Source organism: Microtus ochrogaster, chromosome 5, assembly GCF_000317375.1.
Source record: "Microtus ochrogaster isolate Prairie Vole_2 chromosome 5, MicOch1.0, whole genome shotgun sequence".
Taxonomy (NCBI): Eukaryota; Metazoa; Chordata; class Mammalia; order Rodentia; family Cricetidae; genus Microtus; species Microtus ochrogaster.
The window spans coordinates 74765600-74785676 of record NC_022012.1 but is presented as its reverse complement, the minus strand read 5'-3'; the positions used below and the strand labels follow the sequence as shown (position 1 = coordinate 74785676).

Sequence of the window (20077 nt, the reverse complement as noted above, 5' to 3'; positions counted from 1 at the left end):
AAACTCACAAAGTAACATTCACTAAGCCACCCATAGTTTCTTCCTCTTACCAGACTATCATGGTGTCCCGAATCATCACTAGTGAATGCTCCTGATCCATTTCACAGTCGCTTAGTTCACCATGTGGCAAAATCAGTTCATTTTAACCACTGCCTACTGCTGAGCATTAAGTTTCAAGTTTGAATAATGCCACGACATATATGGCATTTTTTTCACCAATGTATTTCTATGAGATAATTCCCAGTTTGTCCTTGAAGTAGTAGTTCCAAGTTCCTTTCACAGATGTGTGTTACTTTGCATCTTCAGTAACTGTATGTTTTCCCATGGTCTTGTCAGTATGAGACGGCGCAGCAGCTAAAGGTGCTGTTGCGAAGCCAGATGGTCTGAGCTGCATCCCCAAAACCGATATGGTGAAAGGAGAATACTGACTCCACAAGTTGTCCTCCGACCTCCACATGTGTATTGCATGTGATCACTTGTGTGCCTGTACACAGATGTACAGAGAGAGGGCGAGAGAGATTGACTAAGCATGTTGACCAACTTCTTTTTGTGTGTATTTCTGTTGTTGAAATTTTTTTCATTTTTTTTCAATGAAAAAGACTTTTTCAGCTGGGCAGTGGTGGTGCACACCTTTAATCCCACCACTCAAGAGGTAGTGGCTTGAGTGAGGTAACCCAGACTCAGAAAGACAATTATCACATGTACTCACTCATAGGTGGTTTTTAAACATAAAGCAAAGAAAGCCAGCCTACAAACCACAATCCCAGAGAACTTAGACAACAATGTGAACACTAAGAAAGACTTACATAGATCTAATCTACATGGGAAGTAGAAAGAAGAAAAAGACAAGATCTCCTGAGTAAATTGGGAGCATGGGAACATTGGGGGAGGATTGAAGGGGAAGGGGAGAGGCAGGGAGGGGAGCAGAGAAAAATGTAGAGCTCAATAAATACCAATAAAAAAAAAAAGGCAGTGGCATGTGAACCTTTGTTAACTTGATGCCAGACTGACCTGCATAGCCAGTTCTAGGACAGCCAGGGCTGTTAAACAACAACAACAACAACAACAACAACAACAACAACAAAACCTGTCTTGAAAAACAAAGAAAGAAAAGGGAAGGAGGGAGGAAGAGGCTTTTTCATTATGGATTTGGTTTCTCTAAATTACTTTTGGCATGCTTAGTAGAACAAGTTAGTGTTTTGTCAAAATTTGTGGAAGAAGTGATTCTTACATTGCTCCTCCTCAGTTTTCATGGTTTTGCTCTGTATTTTTTCAATCAGGATCCCTATCAAAGTTTGCCTTACCTGGAAAGTCAGAAACTGCATCTTCCCTCAACACCAGTAATACAAATATCTTCCAGAACTATGCAATGGAGGTACTGTTTTCCTCACAAGAGCACCTTTGTATAAAATTCACATTTCTTTAATGTTGATGGTCATTAGTGGAGTGATAAAATTTGAGATGTCATCTGAAATTTCAGAAAGTGTATTATATCCAAAGTTTTTTGGGTTTTTTTTGGGTTTTTTTTTTTTTTGGTTGGTTTTTTTTGAGACAGGGTTTCTCTACATAGCCCTGACTATCCTGGAACTCACTGTGTAAACCAGGCTGACCTCGGACTCACAGAGATCTGCTAGTCTCTGCCTCCCAAGTACATGCGCCACCACTGCCTGGTTGCATCTAAAGTTTTTGATACCTGCTATTTCAAGACATTGATGTCATGCTGGTTTATTAGGACAGTTCCATACTTATTGGAAATTTGTCAACATATAAAAACATTTTTATTTCAACATTTGTATTTATAGCTTATTATACATACATTCTCTTTGAACATTTATTTTGCACCATAAACACAACCAACTTTTTTGGGCAAACAAACTTGAGGTGAGGAAACAGTTTGGCTTTGTTGTCAATGTCCATCATGGTTTTCATTCTTTGTCAGTCTCACAAATGAGAAGAAGGAGTTCTCATTTTCTTATAGTGAAAAGTTATTCTTCATACTTTAAAAACTTCCTCCAGTTTTTCTGAAAAATATTGCTCCCAAATATTTTGTTAAATGTCTTTGCTGTTTCACACTAATTTTACGTGAAGAAATGTGGGTTCAGTGGAAAATAATGATGAGCACTGATGTGGAGTTTACGTTTCTGTGGCTGCAGGGATTTATGTTTTATGAGCTGAAGCAGCATTACAGCACCACACTGGCTCCATTGTAATGTACAGTATGTGGCTGTACATGCTGAAATCTTTTGATTAATGTCAGAGTCTTTGTGTGCTTTAATTTTCCAATGGGCTTCTTAACTAAAGTGGGTTTTAATTTGTATATACACAGACCAGTTATTGGCTTAGTAAAATGTTTGTTTCCCTAGGTTCTCATCTCAAGTTGTTCTCGGTGTAGAACTTGTGATTGTCTTGTCCATGATGAGGAAATCATGGCTGGCTGGACAGCAGATGACTCCAATCTCAATACTACATGCCCATTTTGTGGCAATCTTTTCTTACCCTTTCTGAATGTTGAAATCAGAGATTTAAGGCGACCTGGAAGGTAACAGCATGCCCTTTCTCACTTTATGCTTAAGGATATTGTTTCCACATTTTTCAAAATGTCTTTGATTCACATTCTAGATATTTCTTGAAGTCCAGCTCATCTACAGAAGCCATGCCCTTTGCATCCTCCTTCTCTAATCAGACAAGGCAGCCTTGCATTTCAGCATCAGCCTCTGGTCTCAACACATCTGCTCTCTCTGTTCAAGGGAATTTTGATCTAAATAAGTAAGTTTGACTGTAGAGAACATAACTACATGTGTTATACATACTGTAGACATGGGACAGGAAAAAAAGTTGGCCATTTTAAGGTAAAAGTTTCTGTGAAAAAATGTACATTCTGAAATCTCATCACTCAACTGGTAGAGAAAGGATGATGTTTAGACATGATCTAGTCTTTATAACAAGACCCTGCCTTGGATGGATGGATGGATGGATGGATGGATGGATGGATGGATGGATGGATGGATGGATGGATGGATGGACGGACAGATAGATGGACGGCAGACAAACAGGCGGAAGGATGGACTTATGGAGAGACAGATTTCTATGAAAAGTAAATTCATTATCTTAAGCTTTTAAAAAGATTTTACTTATTTGTATTTCATATGTATGGGAGTTTTGCCTGCATGTGTCTAAGTGCAGATTTGTGTATATAGTACTTATGGAGTCCAGAAGAGGACTTTGTGGCCTCTGAAACTGGAATTAGGGATGTTTGTGAACCACCATGTGAATGCTGGAAACTGAACCCAAGTGTTCTACAAAAGCAGTAAATGCTCCAAACGCTCTCTCTCCAGCCCCTTGTTATCTTAAATCCTTATTCCTATTAAAGTGCTCTAGTGTCATAACTATTTAAGTTTGAATGTTTGTGTGTGAACCTCCAAAGTTAAAGTATTGTTTACCTGTATTTTGCTTTTTTGTTTGTTTGTTGAGACAAGGCCTTGTGTAACTCTGATTGACCTTTATAGATGTGTGCTGCCATACTCAGCTGTTTTACCAGTATTTAAAGATGAAAAACATCTATAGTACACTTGAAGTTTATAGTGACCAGATTTTTCTCCATCTTTTCAGGAATTAATACTTACTTCTATTTTAGAATATTTAATTTTCTGTTTATGAATATTTAGTAGTGTAAGAAAACTTAGAGATGATATAGAGCTATAAAATTAAAAGCATATATAGCAATCCAATATAAGTAATCTATATTTAAATACAGAAACTTGGCTCTTTTTTGCAAAATGCCAGATTGACCATATGTAGCCAAATAAATGAAGCCATGTTGTCATCTACATGTGCAGAGAAAGAAAATGTATATGTACTACTGGCAAAGCTAAACACAACCCATTTGATTATAAATACTTAGACTGTAAAACACAAAATCTGCGTTCACCTTCTCTCATTGTATATCCCTTGTGTTCCACTGTCTCTCTCTGTGACTTCTGAAAGAGTATGTATCCATTTTCTCTACTGTGTATATTCAAGGATTAGTCATGATGCTATGTAAAATCTCACCAAACATTTTGAATAAATGAAATGAATCTTAAATATTAAAAGTTTCTTTGATATAAAGGAAATTTGGCTCAATTGCCATGTTTAAAATACATCTTATTTCCTAGTTGGTGGCTGAAGAGCACATTTCCTTTATGCTGTCTAGTCCAGCTCTGATTCTAAAAAGAACAGCATGATTTTTCTAGATAAGATGATATGAAATAAGATGAGGTAAGATAAGAAAGTCTAGGCACTGACAAGATTTTCTTTTTTAAATATCCAAGCAAATCTAAACTGCAGGAAAATCCCTGTGCTCGAAGTATTCAGATCCCTGCTCACAGATCAAAAACGGTTGTGTCGAAGTGCCCACTATTTCCAATGGCCAGAAGCATTAGTACTTGTGGCCCCTTGGATAAGGACGATCCTGGAGGACAGAAGCTCATCCCTACAGGCAGCCTGCCAGCAACTTTACAAGGAGCTACAGTATGTGTTTGTTTCTCTCTTTTGTAAACTGATCATTTGCACAATCTCGTTCCCTTCGTCCCAAAGATCATTATTAGCTTCAGCTATGTTATTGTCACAAATAGTCCCATCCGAGATATAGTTCTGTTTTCTTTCTACACATGGAAATCACAGACATTTTAAGTATGTTTTAAATTTAAAATAATAATGTATACTCATTCTTACCTTTGTCATATATGATTTTATTCAACAGGATTCCTTAGGGTTAGAATGGCACCTTCCAAGTCCAGACCCTGTCACTGTCCCATACCTTAGTCCCTTAGTGGTGTGGAAGGAACTTGAGAGCCTATTGGAAAATGAAGGTGACCATGCAATAACAGTGGCAGACTTTGTGGACCATCATCCAATTGTCTTTTGGAACTTGGTGTGGTATTTTAGACGTCTCGACTTGCCTAGTAACTTGCCTGGATTGATTCTTTCTTCTGAGCATTGTAACAAGTATTCAAAGGTACGAGAGTTAAGTTTAAAGGCAGTGATCATCATACTGCTTGCATATTCCTAATGATACAAAATACGGTTTATTTTTATGTTTGATATTTACACTACCATATGAATCGTCACATAACAGAACTGTCTTCAGTTGAATTTGCAGACTAGCAGTGATACAGTTGTGGATTTAGCCTTTTCAAAATAAAACATGACTGAGTTTTGTTATCACTTGAAGAATAATTTGGAAATTACTCCTATAGTGTAAAGGTTTTTTAGCTAGCTCCCCCATACCTCTTTCAAAAATAAGAAAGACTGTCACTTTTCAGGAGGGCGTCTGATTCATCTTGGCAAGTATACACTGCCATCCTCTTCATTCCTTCTCTCTGAATCCTGAGGATCAAAACCAGAACTTCATTCATGCTGACCAAGGACTGCACTGAGATGCATCTTCTACCATTTTATATTTGCATTTCTGTGTGGTTGTTCTGTTTTATTTTCTCTGTGTATGTGAGCACAGATGCATACTGTGGTCCGAGGACAACCTTAGAAGTTAACATTTACCTCCCACCTTGTTTTGAAGCAGTGTCTTTTTGTTGCTCCTCTGCTGTGTACTTCAGGCTTGTCAGTCCCCAAGATCCTAGGAATTCTCCAGTTTCCAACTACCATCCCCTCTTGTGGGCACTGGAATTATAGACATTCATTACTGTGTCCAGCTTTTACATGTGTTCTAGTGTTTGGACTCAGGTCCTCATGCTTGTGCACCAGGCACTTAACCCTCTGAGCCATCTGCCCAGCCCTGATATGTTGCTTTATAAGGCTGTTTTTACCTTTTCTTGTGATGGACAGCTGAAGTGCAGTCTATAAGCTCTCTTGTACTTCGTGTCTGTGACCTTGCTTATACTTTAGGGGTTTTTTCTAGTACATCATAGATGAGTGACAGATATTTTAATTTATCTATAATTGTCTTGGCTGGGCAAAGGTCTTGAACTGAGAAATAGTCAGTGGAGGGAACAGGCCTGCTAGATTTATTTTTCTGTGGTCTTGTGCTGCTTAGAGATCATTAGCCTCTCACCTCAGTAAGTCTTCCTTCAGTGGGTATCAGGTAAATAAGTAATTTTCTGTTCTTTTTTTCTCCCTTATGTGTGTATCTTTAAATTTTCTATGAGGCTCTGTGCTATTTAGTTTTATGTCAATTTGATACAAGCTAGAGTCATTTGGGAAGAGGGAACCTCCATTGACAAAATACCCCCATCAGATTGGCCTTTGGGCCAGCCCATGATGCATTTTCTTAATTAGTTGTAGATGTGAGGAGGGTCCAACCCACTGTGGGTGGTACCATTCCTGGGCAGATGGTCCTGGGTGCTATGAAAAAAAAAAAAAAAAAACAGGCCAAGAGACCGGGTGGTGGTGGTGCACACCTTTAATCCCAGCACTCAGGAGGCAGAAGCAGGCAGATCTTTGTGAGTTCGAGACCAGCCTGGTCTACAAGAGCTAGTTCCAGGACAGACTCCAAAGCTACAGAGAAACCCTGTCTTGAAAAGAAACCAAATATATATATATATATCAAGCCATGGGAGCAGATGAGTAAGCAGGGTTCCTCCATGGTTTCTGCTTTAGTTCCTGCCTTCAGACTCCTGCCATGAGTTCCGTTAGTGATGGGGTGTGACCCAAGAGTTATAAGTTGAAACCCTTTCCTCCCTAAATTGCTGTTAGTCGTAATGTTTTCTCACAGCAATGGAAACCCTAAGACAGGCTTTACAGTATATTTACAAAATTATGTAAGGATCAATAATAAATTTTTATTTTACAACACAGATTCCTCGCCACTGTATGTCTGAAGATAGTAAATATGTTTTAATACAGATGTTATGGGACAATATGAAATTACATCAGGATCCAGGGCAACCCCTGTACATTCTCTGGAATGCCCACAGTAAGTGATGTCATAGAATGCTAACTTCAGGAAAGTAATCTCCTCTTCTTTTAAGAAGCCTCTGCGTGTATTGACTTCTGCATCACTGTGCTTTGTGTCTTGCAGGTCAGAACCGCACTCTTTTGTTTGAGAGTGAGTGTCAACTGATTCATTGGTGCTGCCTTCTGTGGGGCTGAGCTCCTGGTGCTGCTGTTTGGGAGGCTGCTCTCTGTGTGGTGAAGGGCTTGCTTGTGTTTGTACAGTCGAGCTTGAAGAACATTGCTTGTCCCAATTTCTGTTTTTACTTATTTTTTTGTTTCCGTCCCTGACTACTAATGTAGACTTTCCTTCAGGGGCTTTATTAAGGAAGCTACTTTTAGTTGTAGCTGTTTGAGGCCACAAAACTCTGCAGGCCTATTTTTATCATTATTTTTCTTACTTTCCTATTTCACATATTTTTAAACTCCTATTCCTTTACCTATTGCCTTAATTTGTTTTGAATGCTTTCTAATGTCTTTAACACTTGTTAGTTGCTGTTTAAATTATTTCTACCTTCTACAAAGAACATTTCCTTCATCTGCTCTTTTGTTCTCTTATAGCTCAAAAGTATCCAATGGTTCATTTATTACAAAAAAGTGATAACTCATTTAACCAGGAACTGTTGAAAAGTATGGTGAAAAGCATTAAAATGAATGATGTCTATGGACCCATGAGTCAAATTTTAGAGACTCTGAATAAGTGTCCACATTTTAAAAGACAGCGGTAAGTCTTTACCTCAGATGAAAGGGGCATTTCTCTAACCACATGCATCCTGTTTGTTCCGTCATCCTTATACTTGTGTAGCATAAAAGAAAAGATAGAAGCTCTAAGGATTCTAACATTTTCCATGTCTTTTGGCCCACAGGAGTTTATATAGAGAAATACTATTTCTCTCACTTGTGGCACTGGGAAGAGAAAACATTGATATAGGTAACTGAGCATCATAAATAATATAGTTACATAGTATACTGTAATTTTTAAATGGTATTCATTAGTGGTTCTTAATTATTATGTCATTTCATTGACTTATTAGAAAATGGTTTTATTTTTAGCATCTTTTAAAGATATATTACTTTTAAATGATATCTATGTGTTTGTCTGTATGTGGGTCTGTGCATTTGAGTGCAAATGCTTGTGGGGTCCAGAAAAGGATTTTGGATCCCCTGAACCTGGAGTTACAAGCTGTTGTGAGCCACTCAGCATGGATGCTGACAACTCAGATCCTGTACAAGAGCAGCTGACACTCTCAACTGCTGAGAAATCTCTCCAGCCTCACCTTTGTTTTTGTTTATTTGGTTGGTTGGTTTTTAGCTAATGTAAAAGATACTTTAGTCATGGATTGTATAATGATGGTAAATAATCAGCTAATATCTCTTAGGCCTCACACTATAATGAGTCTCTCCATGCACTATCTAATTCTCTGCAAGTTCCTATGAGAGTGGTCCTATTACTGGTTGTGTACAGTTGTATATTACCTAAGATAATTAAGGATCCAGGAGGCTAAGCAACTTAACCTCGGTTCGGGCTTTCAGTATTGTGTCATATCACTAAGGACATTATTAAATTTGCCTGATGACCTACTTGAGTTTGAGCTCTGGAAAACACATGATAGAAGGAGAGAGCCAAGTCCTGCAAGTTGTTCTGTAACCTTTGTAGACAAACCATAACACATGTGCATACATACACACACATGCACGCACACATATGAGTAAATATAAATTTAAAACTATTTAGATATGAATTAAAGTCATGTAGAGGTCAATTTCTAGAATCTTGGTTTAAAAAGTAAGTGTAATAGCTGGATGAGTTTCAATAAAAATATAAACATTGCAAATCAAAAAATACGTTATGGAGAAGACTAGAGGAAACAGAACTGGGTTGAATCTATTATTTTGTTTGTAAACAAATATTTTATGTATTGACCTACCCTTCCCACTAAAAAGAGGTTTCAAATTACAAGCAGGAGACTTTGAGCAGAATGCCATGAATATTTATTTGCTTTTTATTTTAATTATTTAAAATACTGGATACTTAAAAATAAGAAATTTGATAAATGGTTTTCATATTTAATTGGAAAAAATGATTGTAAAGAGGTTGGCAGGAATTAAAACTAGTAAAAGAAACAGTAAAGACATTGGAATGGTATAATATAAAATATCTGGTTAACCTTGAGGGGAAAACATGTAAGGAAAAGTATCAAAATTATAGATACAAATTCTTCTTGATCGGAGATTGCATTAAATATGTTGATTAAATTCTGTGAGTAAAAGACAGATTAGAAGAATGGATTTTTAAAAATATAAGCCAACAGTATACCATATCCAAAATACACATTATAGATTCAAACACAGATAATAGAAAGTAAAAGGATTGAAAAGACAGTTCATACGAGTAGTCCTGTCTCAATCAGGATTTTCTTTTTTCTTTTTTTTTGGGGGGGGGGCAGTTTCGAGACAGAGTTTCTCTGTAGCTTTGGTGCCTGTCCTGGAACTAGCTCTTGTAGACCAGGCTGGCCTTGAACTCACAGAGATCCGCCTACCTATGCCTCCCAAGTGCTAGGATTAAAGGCGGGCGCCACCACCACCCAACAAATATCCAGTTCAGTGGTTTTCGTAAGATTTCACAACTTCATCACTATCTAATTCTAGACATTTTCTTAACCTCGGAACATACACTGTGCTTCTCAGCATTTTCCATTCTGCCCTCCTTCTTCCTCTAGCCACGGGTCACCCATTGTCTCTTTCTGGATTTGCTGGTTTGACAGTACACATACCTGGTATCATGTCATATCTGGCCCATTCAGTTTAGTGTGTTGTTTCTTTTTCTATATATACAATTCAGTTTTATTTATTATATCTGTTTATTTTACTCTATGAATGTTTTGCCTGTGTACATGTGCGTTAACCACATACATGCCTGTAGGATCCCCAAAACTAGGCCTACATGTAGTTGTGAGCTTCCATGTGGGTGTTGGGAATCAAACCCAGGCCCTCTGCAAGAGGAACAAGTGCTCTTAACCACTGAGCCATCTCTCCAGGCCTTTAGTCAGGATTTCTATAGCTGTAATAAACACCATGACCAAAAGCAACGTGGAAGGGAAAGAGTTTATTTCAGTTTATAATTCCCAAGTCATAATCCATCACCGAGGGAAATCAAGGCACAACTCAAGGCAGGAACCTAGAGGCAGAAAGTGAAGCAGAAGCCATTCCAAAGCGCTGCCTACTGTCTCACTCCTCAAGGCTTGCTCTGCTTGTTTTCTTATACAACCCAGAACCACCTGCCCAGGGGTGGCACCACCCACAGTGGGCTGGACCCACACAAGCCTCCCTAATCAGGAGAATGCTTGTCAGACTTGCCTACAGGCAATCTAATGGAGACATTTTCTCTCAACTGAGATTTCTTTTCCCCATAACTTTAGCTTGTGTCAAGTTGACAAAAAAAAAAAAAAAGCAAACAAACAATGCACCAGGACACATCCTCAAAAGAGAATTTCGGTGACTATGTAAAAATCAATTAAACACACACAATTAATTAGAGACCAAAACCATTTTATAACAAGAGTCAACCTACCAAGATGACTCAGTGATACAAATATATTAATCTTTGAAAAAAACATAGGCATAAATCCTCATGACCATGGAGTAGAGAGCAGTTTCTTAAAAGTACCACAAAAACACAAGGAAGGGGCCTATGAGATGGTTCAGCAGGTGAAGATGCTTTCTGCACAAATCTGTCTACCTAAGTTCAGTTTTAGAACCCGCATAAAGGTGGACAGAGGAACCAATTCCACAGGTGCCCTCTGGCCTTTACAAGTGCACGCACACACACCATACTCGCACACACACCATACTCTGGACAAAATTAAAAACCTGTGTTCATGAGCAGACATCATCAAAAAATGAAAAAAACACAAAAACTCATATATCTGCAAAATCATAAATCTGATAGAAAGCATAGTATTCAATATAAAGAGCTTTTATTTAAAATTTTAAAATTTCATTTGTATATACAGTATATCTTTTTTATATCCATCTCCCATTTCCTCTCTCCCTTTCTGTCTCCCCAAGATATCTACCTCCAAATTTTATGTCTTTTTTTTATGGCACACTAAGTCCAATTAATGCTGCTTATATGTGCAGGGGGATACAGTCATCCATCCACTATATCATGGGCAAAAAAATAACAAAAATAAATAATCCAATTTAAAACTTTGCAAAGGATTTGAACATTTCTCCAAAAGGAGATATATAAATTAACTGAAAGATAGTCAGTATCTTTATTCATTCATGAATGCAAGTCAAAAAGAACACACAGTAGTTACTACTTTACAACTTTTAGAATACCTTTCATAAGAAAAACAGAAAAGGCCGGGTGGTGGTGGTGCACGCCTTTAATCCCAGGAGGGATTAGATTAACTCAGGAGGCAGAGGCAGGCAGATCTCTGTGAATTAGAGGCCAGCCTGTCTACAGAGAGAGTTCTAGGACAGGCTCCAAAGCTACACAGAGAAACCCTTTCTTGAAAAACAAAACCAAAAACAGAAGGAAGGAAGAAAAGAACAAGTCAAGTGTTGGAAAGGATGTGAAGAAGGTGGAGAACATATGTTGCTGGTGGGAATATAAACTGATGTAGCCACCCGAAGTAGTTCTCTGTGTCATCAAAAGTTAACACAGTTCCTGTATGGCCCAACAGTCCTGCTTCTACACTTATGCCCAGAATAACTGAAAGCATACAGTCAAAGCTTCTACTTGAAATTTTTGTAACATTCACAGTAACCAAAATGGGGAAGGTCCAAATATCCCTTGCCTGAGAAGTGGAGACACAAAATGTGTCATATTTGTCTAATAGAATATTATTCCTTAGTAAAAATTGATGAACCAAGCATGGTAGTGCATGCTTATCGTGCTAGCACTTGGGAGGCTGAGACAAGAGGATCATAAGTTTAATCAGGGCCAGCCTAAGCTGAGTCTGAGTATCTCAAATTTACATAGCTTATCTGACCAGAAAAGAATAGTCACAAAATATATAAAGAAATATTCATTAGTTGGCTATCCCTTGCAGAAGCCCATGTCACTATAATATGGCCAGTGCAGATGGAGGCAGGAAAGTCAGTGAGACCAGATAGAGTCTAGAAATAGGCATGGACAGCTACAGGGAAAATGCCCAATAAAACTGGTTAGGAAAAGCAGACAATTAAGTGAGTTTCAATCCCTGGAGCCACTGAGGAAGTGGCTAGAACCTGAGAAAATGAAGAATGCATTCTTTGAGCTAGGCCTTTGAACTGGTGAGACAGGAAGGGTGCCAAGAGAAAGCACTTGGCTTGTTTTCACCACCCCAGCAGAATCCCAGAGCATATTCAGACCTTGCTCTTTTCCTTTCTTTTCTTTTTCTTTCTTTTATTTTTTTTTAAAGACAGGGTTTCTCTATGTAGTCTTGGCTGTCCTGGAACTCACTGTCTAGACCAAGCTGGCCTCTAGCTCACAGAGATTCACCTGCTTCTGCCTGCAAAAAAAATTAAATCGTAAAGGTAAAGAAATTATGGGTTCATTTTTTTCTTAATCTTGTTTTGTTAGGGAAAATTACTATGACTTTTTTTTTTTACTTCTCTCAGTGCTAATAATTGAACCTAGAGCTTCAGATGTGCAGTGCAAGACAAGTGCGCCACCACGGAACTGTAATCTTTGTTTTGAGTCAGGGTTTCCCTGATCTTATTCTGTAGCCCAGGCAGGCCTTAGCTGATGATCTTCCTGCCTCAGCTCTGCTGTACCTTGACTGCTGGACTATGACAAGGGGCTTTGCTCCTTTGCTTATTCTTACTGTTTAATTGAGCATGAAAGGCAGATTACAAGAAGGTGTGCATGGTGTTCGGTGGTTTTAGCACTGATGTTTGATCTGTGCTACCTACCTCTGAAATTCATTGTACTCTAAGGCTCCCTTCTTCAGACCCGACATTTGTGAACCTGTGAATGGCAGAAGTACCCTTGAAACATATTCTTTGTCCCCATAATTTTTCTTTTTATTATAGCTACTTGACTGTGGTCAATATCAGCCATTAATTTCTTCTTTTATTTCTTGATGGCATTTTGCAGATGCATTTGACAAAGAGTACAAGATGGCATATGATCGTCTCACACCCAGTCAGGTCAAGAATACACATAACTGTGACAGGCCGCCAAGTACTGGGGTGATGGAGTGTCGAAAAACCTTTGGAGAACCTTACCTTTAAGATGTGTGTGTATATGTATACATTCGATATCTATTGTATAGTCAGTGTACAAAGTAACACTTTTAGACTCTAAACTTCAGTTTTTGAAAATGCATTTGTAAATGGGTTGGAAATTTTAGGTCGCTGTGTACAGAATGCTTTCGTAAGAGAACAGTGACGGATAGGGAGAGAACCACTTCCTGTTTCTTTCTTCTCTTGCTCCCCTGTGAAGTAATTAAGTACTTTGTGATGAGAAAGTCTCTTTAAAGACTTGGTTGCCACAAGATTAGACAACTGTTTTATGATTTCTCTTGAAAGAGATGGGTAGAAAATCATGTATGGAACCTAAGCAGAAATGTAAGCCCAAGTATCTCCTGTTTTCATGGACTGTTCAAATGCTTTGACCATGAAGTTGTATTATACATATTTTAAATTGTTTATAGTAAGTTGATATTTTTTTAATTTTTAAATTTAATATAGCAAACTTAAAATGAATTTAAACTTATGAAACAAGTGTTTATTTTCTTTGTCTCTGCTCTTTGAAGTAATTAGCGCAGCTGCAAATCTCTATATGTTTATCTACCTATATATTTTTTTTATTACTTGAGAGAATGAATTTTAACTCATCAGTGCTGGTGTTCTCGGATTGCATGCTAGCACCTCTAAGTCTGACCACTGAGAGTGAGTGATGGAAAGGCAGGGCATGAGCCAGTGCAGGGAGTGCCAGCCAGGGTGCCTCCGCCATGGTCCAGTCTCCTCCACTGCGAGTAGATGCAGACAGTACCCAGGGAAAATAGCTCACAATCCAAATAGCAACTTAAATGTTAATATTCTATGTGAAAACTTACATAGGGGATATTCCGTTGACAACTAATTCTTCTAAATTTCACCCAAAATATTGGGTATAAAGCAAATTGTACTATAAAATATGTATCTGAAATATGGTTTAATGGGGTATTCTGTTAATAATATGTATAGAGAGAGATTCAAAGTATTTTTTGAAAGCAAAAATATAGTAACCGTCTAAAAGTACAGCCAGAGAGAATTTCCCATATTGAGGAACTTAGCTTTTTCAACAAGCTTCAGAATCTGAAGGTCATGGAATCTAAAATGTAGAACTATACATAATCAGACAATAAATCCAATGTTCAAACACCGTGAGTATTAAATTGACTTTTAAAATGTATTTTTTAGTTATATTATTTCTAAGATCACTTTTTAAAATAATTTCTCATAAGAAAAAAGCATCCTTTGCCTTTTAAAATTGTCCGTGTCTTTTCAGTATTTGTATATACATTTGCAAAGGCTGTCGTTTATAAAGGAAGGCTAGCCATTTTAAAAGGAAGAGGAAAGGGGTGGTCTCAAACTTGGATTTAAAGCCAACAGACTTGATGCTCGACCTGGAAATACCTTAGATCCCTGAGAACCACCAGTTCAGCCACAGAAAAGCTGCCTTTCAGTTCCTGCCACCACTGAGCAGCCAGGCTGAAGCACTCACAGCTCTGCCCTCTGGCAAGTTGTGGAGAGAGCATAAAATGTGAATCTTGAGTTCAGCTGTGGAGCTGAACTTACCTACTTGAACACACTGGTGCTACGCACAGGCGTACCTGCCGCTCCTGTCGGATCCACTCCAGCCTCACTCGACTCTCCCGTTTCTCGTTCTCCAAGAAGATTTGAGAGAGGAGGCTGTCGGCACTGGTGGTAAACATCCCTTCAAACAGGAATTGGGTTGATATGGGTTCTTGTCTGTGTTTTCTTTTTATTTCCCTTATGAGGACAGCTTGCTCTGTTCCCTACTGTTTCTGTAATGTAAACTGTGTAGGAAGGTGAGTTCCTCTGACAGAGACAAAGCGGCTCTTCATACTCACTCAGAAAACTGAGCACGATTTCTGTCTCCCAGCTCTACCCTGAGTTTTGTTTTCTGTCTCTGAATAAAGTTGTGTTTCTCTTGCTTTTAATCTTTAGGAATTATTATTGTATGAAGACAGTTTTTTAAAATAATATCTAAAACCTGGAACAGAACTCAGTCAGTCCTGCTCCAAAGAAAACTAAAGGAAGGATCATCTTCTGAAACAATTTACTGCAAGCAGGTTTTCAGTGTCTTATTGAACATACACATCTTGGGAAAGTGCAGCCGATAGTGTTGGAGAGCAATGTCTTTTCCTCCACTAAGTTCTTACTTTTCATTCTTAGTTTTGCTTATGTTTTAGTTACTGGAAATAAACCACGCTCCTGCTAGTACAGTTTGTTTAAGACTCTCATAGGTTTGAACATTTCTCTGTGTATGTATATACTACTTTAAATATTCAACATTTTCCTCCTGTTGCCAGATTTCACAGTATATAGCTATTCATCTTCTGATTGTCTTTTTTCTTAACTTTTTTATAACCTTTAAACCCCCGAAACTATCAACCGATCTATAATAAAGTTGTCTAGTATGTCTTCTCATTTTTGTATATAGAAAAATGACCCTGAAAATGTTGGTTCAGCATTTTAGGCAATAAATCCTTATTTTTACTTTGTGTTGATGATTAGTATTTATTGGTGCAACTAACAAGCATTAGCTGATTCTATTGTATTGTATTGCATTGTATTCTAATTAACTCATGGACGGAAAATACTTCTTTAAAATGGGCAGTAGTTCAGCATTATTTTATTTCTTCCACCATAATTTAAAGGCTGCTTTGAGGCACTTCGTGTCAGAGTAAGGGAAAGAGCGAGCAGCCTTTGGGAGGCCTTGGACTGGTACTGTGGCTAATGTGCTTATCCTGCTTAGATTCGGCACCAACTAGTCTATGTGAACTGAATTCCAGCAGCTGCCTGCCTTTGTGGACATCATCATCCTCAGGACTTGGAGTCTTATCCCCCCCCCATACTACCGTCCTTTGCTAGGCCCAAGGAAAGCACAGTCACCTCCTAAACTGTGTTTACAGGAGAAGCAGGACACCAATCCCAGAACACTTACAGGCTCTACCTGCAGATAAGGGCAATCATTTATTTCCATTTACCTACCAAACTGTACTTTCAATATAAAGTTCAGTTCCTGTCCCCTCAGAACTCAGTTGTTAAATGAAAATTCTGATATAGACAGTGTTGTTTTAAAAAGAAACAGTTAAAACCATTTTCATGTCTGTTGGTCACAGTACAATATAATGTTCAAAATACAGAGAGTAGCTATTTTAAAACAATTTTCAAAAATTTCAGATAGGTCCATTTTCATTTATTATATAAAATTTTAATTCATTTAATTGGGAAGTTATTCATATTTTTAGAAATATGGCCCAAATCTATAACTAGGGCATCAAAGCCCTACAGCTGCAGGGCAAGGGAGGACAATCTGCAGGCACTGTTGCCAGCTCACACTCCCACCTGCCTCAGCTTAGACTTCTAGGCTCAGACAGTGAGATGGAATTCGCTTCTGGTAATTCTGCAGATTGTTTGCTATCAAATGAAAGGGCCATCTCAACATTATCTTTGCGTGTTAGCATGCTGGTTTATCTCTTTTAAAAGACATGCTTTTAGTAAGTTACGATGGGTTTATAAGTATATAACACAAATTTAATTGGCTCTTTTAGAAGTCATGCAGATTGGGGCTGGAGAGATGACTTAGCAATTAAGAATCCTTACTGCTCTCCTGGAGGACCTGAATTCAGATCCCAGGGTCCACATCAGGGGGCACCCACTTCAACTCCAGGAGATGCAATGTCCTCTTGTGACTTCTACAGGTGCATGAACGTATGTGAGCATACACACACACCTAGTACACAAGTATGCAACACACACATCTTAAAAGATGCAACGCAGTGCTGCTGCCTTTGCCTCACACAGTGGTTCTCAGCCTGTGGGTTGAGACCCTTTTGGGAGTTGGATGACCCTTTCACAGGGTCTACCTAAGACCATTGGAAAACACAGGTATTTACATTATGATTCATAACAGTGGCAAAATTGCAGTTATGAAGTAGCAATGAAAATGATTGGTTAGGGGTCACCACAACATGAGGAACTGTATTAAAGGGTTGCAACATTAGGAAGATTGAGAAACACTGGCCTATCATGATAGGGGCCCTGGGCTTAATCTCCAGGATTTAAAAATGTATCATGAAGGAGGAAAAGAAAAGAGAAAACTTGAGTTATTCGAGGATGAAGAGATGGTTCAGTGGTTAAGAGCACTCGCTGCTTTTCCAGATGACTCAGATTCAGTTCCCAGCACCCACGAGAAGGCTCACAACTGCCTGGAACTCCAGCTGCAAAGGATCTGACCTTTCTTCTGACAGTCACCCACACTCACACACAAACACACACATACGTTAGTGAAATCCGTTAATTAAAGTGACGTTTTCTGTGCCTCTGAAGTAGTTCCTCTCCCAGTGAATCCTCAGTCATCTGCCAAAAGCCCAGCTTCCTTTTGCTGCTTGTCCTTTCCTGTCACAGTATAAAGTGGTTGGGACTTCCTTTGTGGGCAAAGGAAGATGCCAGAAATTCAGCTGCTTGGGGAAAGGATATAATATCATTCTGATTAGTTTTGATAATTAAATGGTTTTATAGTTGCGGAATATCTCACTGTCCACCACTCAGCCTGATGAACATCAAATCTTTGGCAAGGTGACATCCTTGAGGCAAATTGGAGCTAGTTGCAGATGACAGGTAGGTTCCCAGAATTTTGGCATTGGCCTCCATTCCACAGGATTGTTCTTTCCTGTTCAACCATGGCCTGTGGAGGCTCCATAGAAAAGTAGCACCAGGGAGGAGGATAATTGAAAATATGAAACTTGAGGGAGCCGGGAGGAGTTGGTTCAGCAGGTGAAGTGTTCGTACAGCAGGCACAGGACTGAGTTTGATCCCCACCACCCACTTAAAAGACAGCTAATCCCAGTCTGGGGCCGAAGACAGACAAGGAGCCTGCCTAGCCTAATCGGTGAGGTTCAGGCTTAGTGAAAGGGAGCCCATCTCAGGAAAGGGTAGAAAGGGATTGAGAAAGAAACCCAGTGTCAGCCTCCACGTTTACGCGCATGTACACATACAAACATGTTCAGAGAGAAAGAGTGGAATTTAAACATATCATAGTCTTTTCATTCGAGCTTTCTGATAGGTTGACCTAAAGATGGAGTGAGTCCATTCATGTTTGTAAAATAAAATACAAGTAAACTCACAGTTTTCATTAATATTTAATAAAAGTTATTTCCAAAAACATGGGAATCTTGAGGAAGTACAACCCATCTTAAAGATGAATACTCGAATGCCTTCCAACACCAGAATGACCAATTGTATTTACTTCATGTCTGTCCCGCAATCTTCTTGCATGTTACCACATCATTCCGATCTTTATGACTTTAGATGAGTCTGCCATCATAATCTGTAGACGCTTATGCTCCTTGTACTCTGAAACCAATGATAAGAAAAATTTGTTTCTAGCATTCTCTGCAGTTTGGTGCTAATAAAAGCAACAACCAATGGTGTTTAATATGCAAGCATATAAAATTTCATAGAAAATATTTAACCTTAACTTTTTTCAGTGTCCTTTATGGCCTTAAAAATAGATACTCAGCCAGGTGAAGCAGCCATGCTTTTAATCCCAGCACTCAGGAGGCAGGGGCAGGTAGATCTCTGTGAGTTCGAGGCCAGCCTAACCTGCATAGCAAGCAGTACTCCTTTTTTTTTTCTCACTATATCATCATTGTGCTAAGCATTTTTTAATTTCTCCTTTGTAAATTGTCTCAAGGTCCACTGATAAACTATACACAGGGCTAGTCTTGCTCTGCAGTCCTGTCTAGGTTAGCATACAAGCATAGCACTGAGCCCTAGCTCTCTTATACGTTAGATTGGGCCTCTCTGCAAATACATCCCTTTGACTCTTTAGTGTCAGATGTCAGTCCTGGAGGGGCAGGTAGATCTTCCCTAAGCTGTGTCAAAATATCTAAGCCTTTGAAGTGACCACTGATGGAGGCAAAACAAACATGGATTTTCCAGGAAGTACCAAATTTTAAATAGCCCTGAGTAGGTTTTTTTTTTTTTTCTTAAATCTCTGCCTCTAGATCAAGACAAATTATACACTTCATTTTAGGCTGTTTCCTGTTTTAATTTCATTTTTCAGAAATACAGCAATAAAAGCTGATGACTTTTAACATAGGAAACCTTGTCGTACATCTTCCGGGACTATAGGGTATGGTGATAATTTATTCCTGCCCTTCCATGGCCTTAGCTCCTTGTGCTCATTATCTGAACTTATAACGATTGCAGACCTGATGTGACTTCACATTTGCACAGAGAAGAATAGCACATGGCAGCATGTGCATGTGTGTGGGGCCGTAGCCAGGAGAGCAAGCCTCCAGCACCTACATCCCTGTGCCAGAGGCTCTTCAGGAGTGACCAGGGAATTGTGAGCCAGGGTGCCTGTATCCCAGCCTTATCCCAGGTCTCATTTGGAAAGCTGTCTGGCTGCAGGGGTTGTCCTGCTGATTCTGTGAGAGCTGCAGGCCTGGGTGGTAGGACTCTCCCAACCAAGGAAGTGCTCACAATCCACCAGGAGCTGCAGGAGTTTGCAAAGAGAAGCCTCGGTCACAATGGCAGTCACTTCAGAGGGTCCAGGCTGTCCAGTTCACATGTTCATCCTTGGACTGGTGTGGCAAGAGGGTCTCTGGTCTATGCCCATCATGCATATCCGTGACTGAGTCAGACAGATACAGGACAGGATATGATTCGATCTTCTAACATCACACTGATTATCAAGAAGACAAAGTAAAGAAGGAACATGGTGAAGCCCAGGATCTTGTTCATCCTCCATTTACACGATGCGATTGAGAAGATCACAAACAGGAGCATGAGAAACAGCAGGACGATGGCACAGAACAGGCCATTGCTGCTGACCGGAACAGGCTGCAGGGTGTTGATGAGAGAGAAGAGGAGCCAAGGGACAGGCAAGCTGCAAGGGAAAGCCAGCGTGAACAGC

The 20077-nt window shown here is 39.1% G+C and overlaps 2 protein-coding genes across 5 annotated transcripts in view; one reads left to right on the top strand and one right to left on the bottom strand.

Annotated features, from left to right (window-relative positions):
- Dennd4a (DENN domain containing 4A) overlaps positions 1-15653 on the top strand; it is a 107754-nt gene extending 92101 nt beyond the window's left edge. The window contains exons 26-35 of one of the 2 annotated variants that reach the window (XM_005347773.3): positions 1281-1375; positions 2364-2539; positions 2620-2766; positions 4311-4509; positions 4742-4996; positions 6793-6910; positions 7016-7042; positions 7489-7651; positions 7794-7858; positions 13016-15653. In XM_005347773.3, the coding sequence (XP_005347830.1) occupies positions 1281-1375; positions 2364-2539; positions 2620-2766; positions 4311-4509; positions 4742-4996; positions 6793-6910; positions 7016-7042; positions 7489-7651; positions 7794-7858; positions 13016-13152 (1382 nt within the window). In that variant the 3' untranslated portion in view covers positions 13153-15653. The remainder of the gene's footprint in view (positions 1-1280; positions 1376-2363; positions 2540-2619; positions 2767-4310; positions 4510-4741; positions 4997-6792; positions 6911-7015; positions 7043-7488; positions 7652-7793; positions 7859-13015) is intronic. The other variant, XM_026779058.1, reaches the window with a different exon arrangement.
- A 3820-nt stretch (positions 15654-19473) lies between these two features.
- Positions 19474-20077, bottom strand: part of Slc24a1 (solute carrier family 24 member 1) — a 26554-nt gene continuing 25950 nt past the window's right edge. For all 3 annotated transcript variants that reach the window (XM_005347772.2, XM_013346492.2, XM_013346491.2), the window contains one exon: positions 19474-20050. In XM_005347772.2, the coding sequence (XP_005347829.1) occupies positions 19801-20050 (250 nt within the window). In that variant the 3' untranslated portion in view covers positions 19474-19800. The remainder of the gene's footprint in view (positions 20051-20077) is intronic.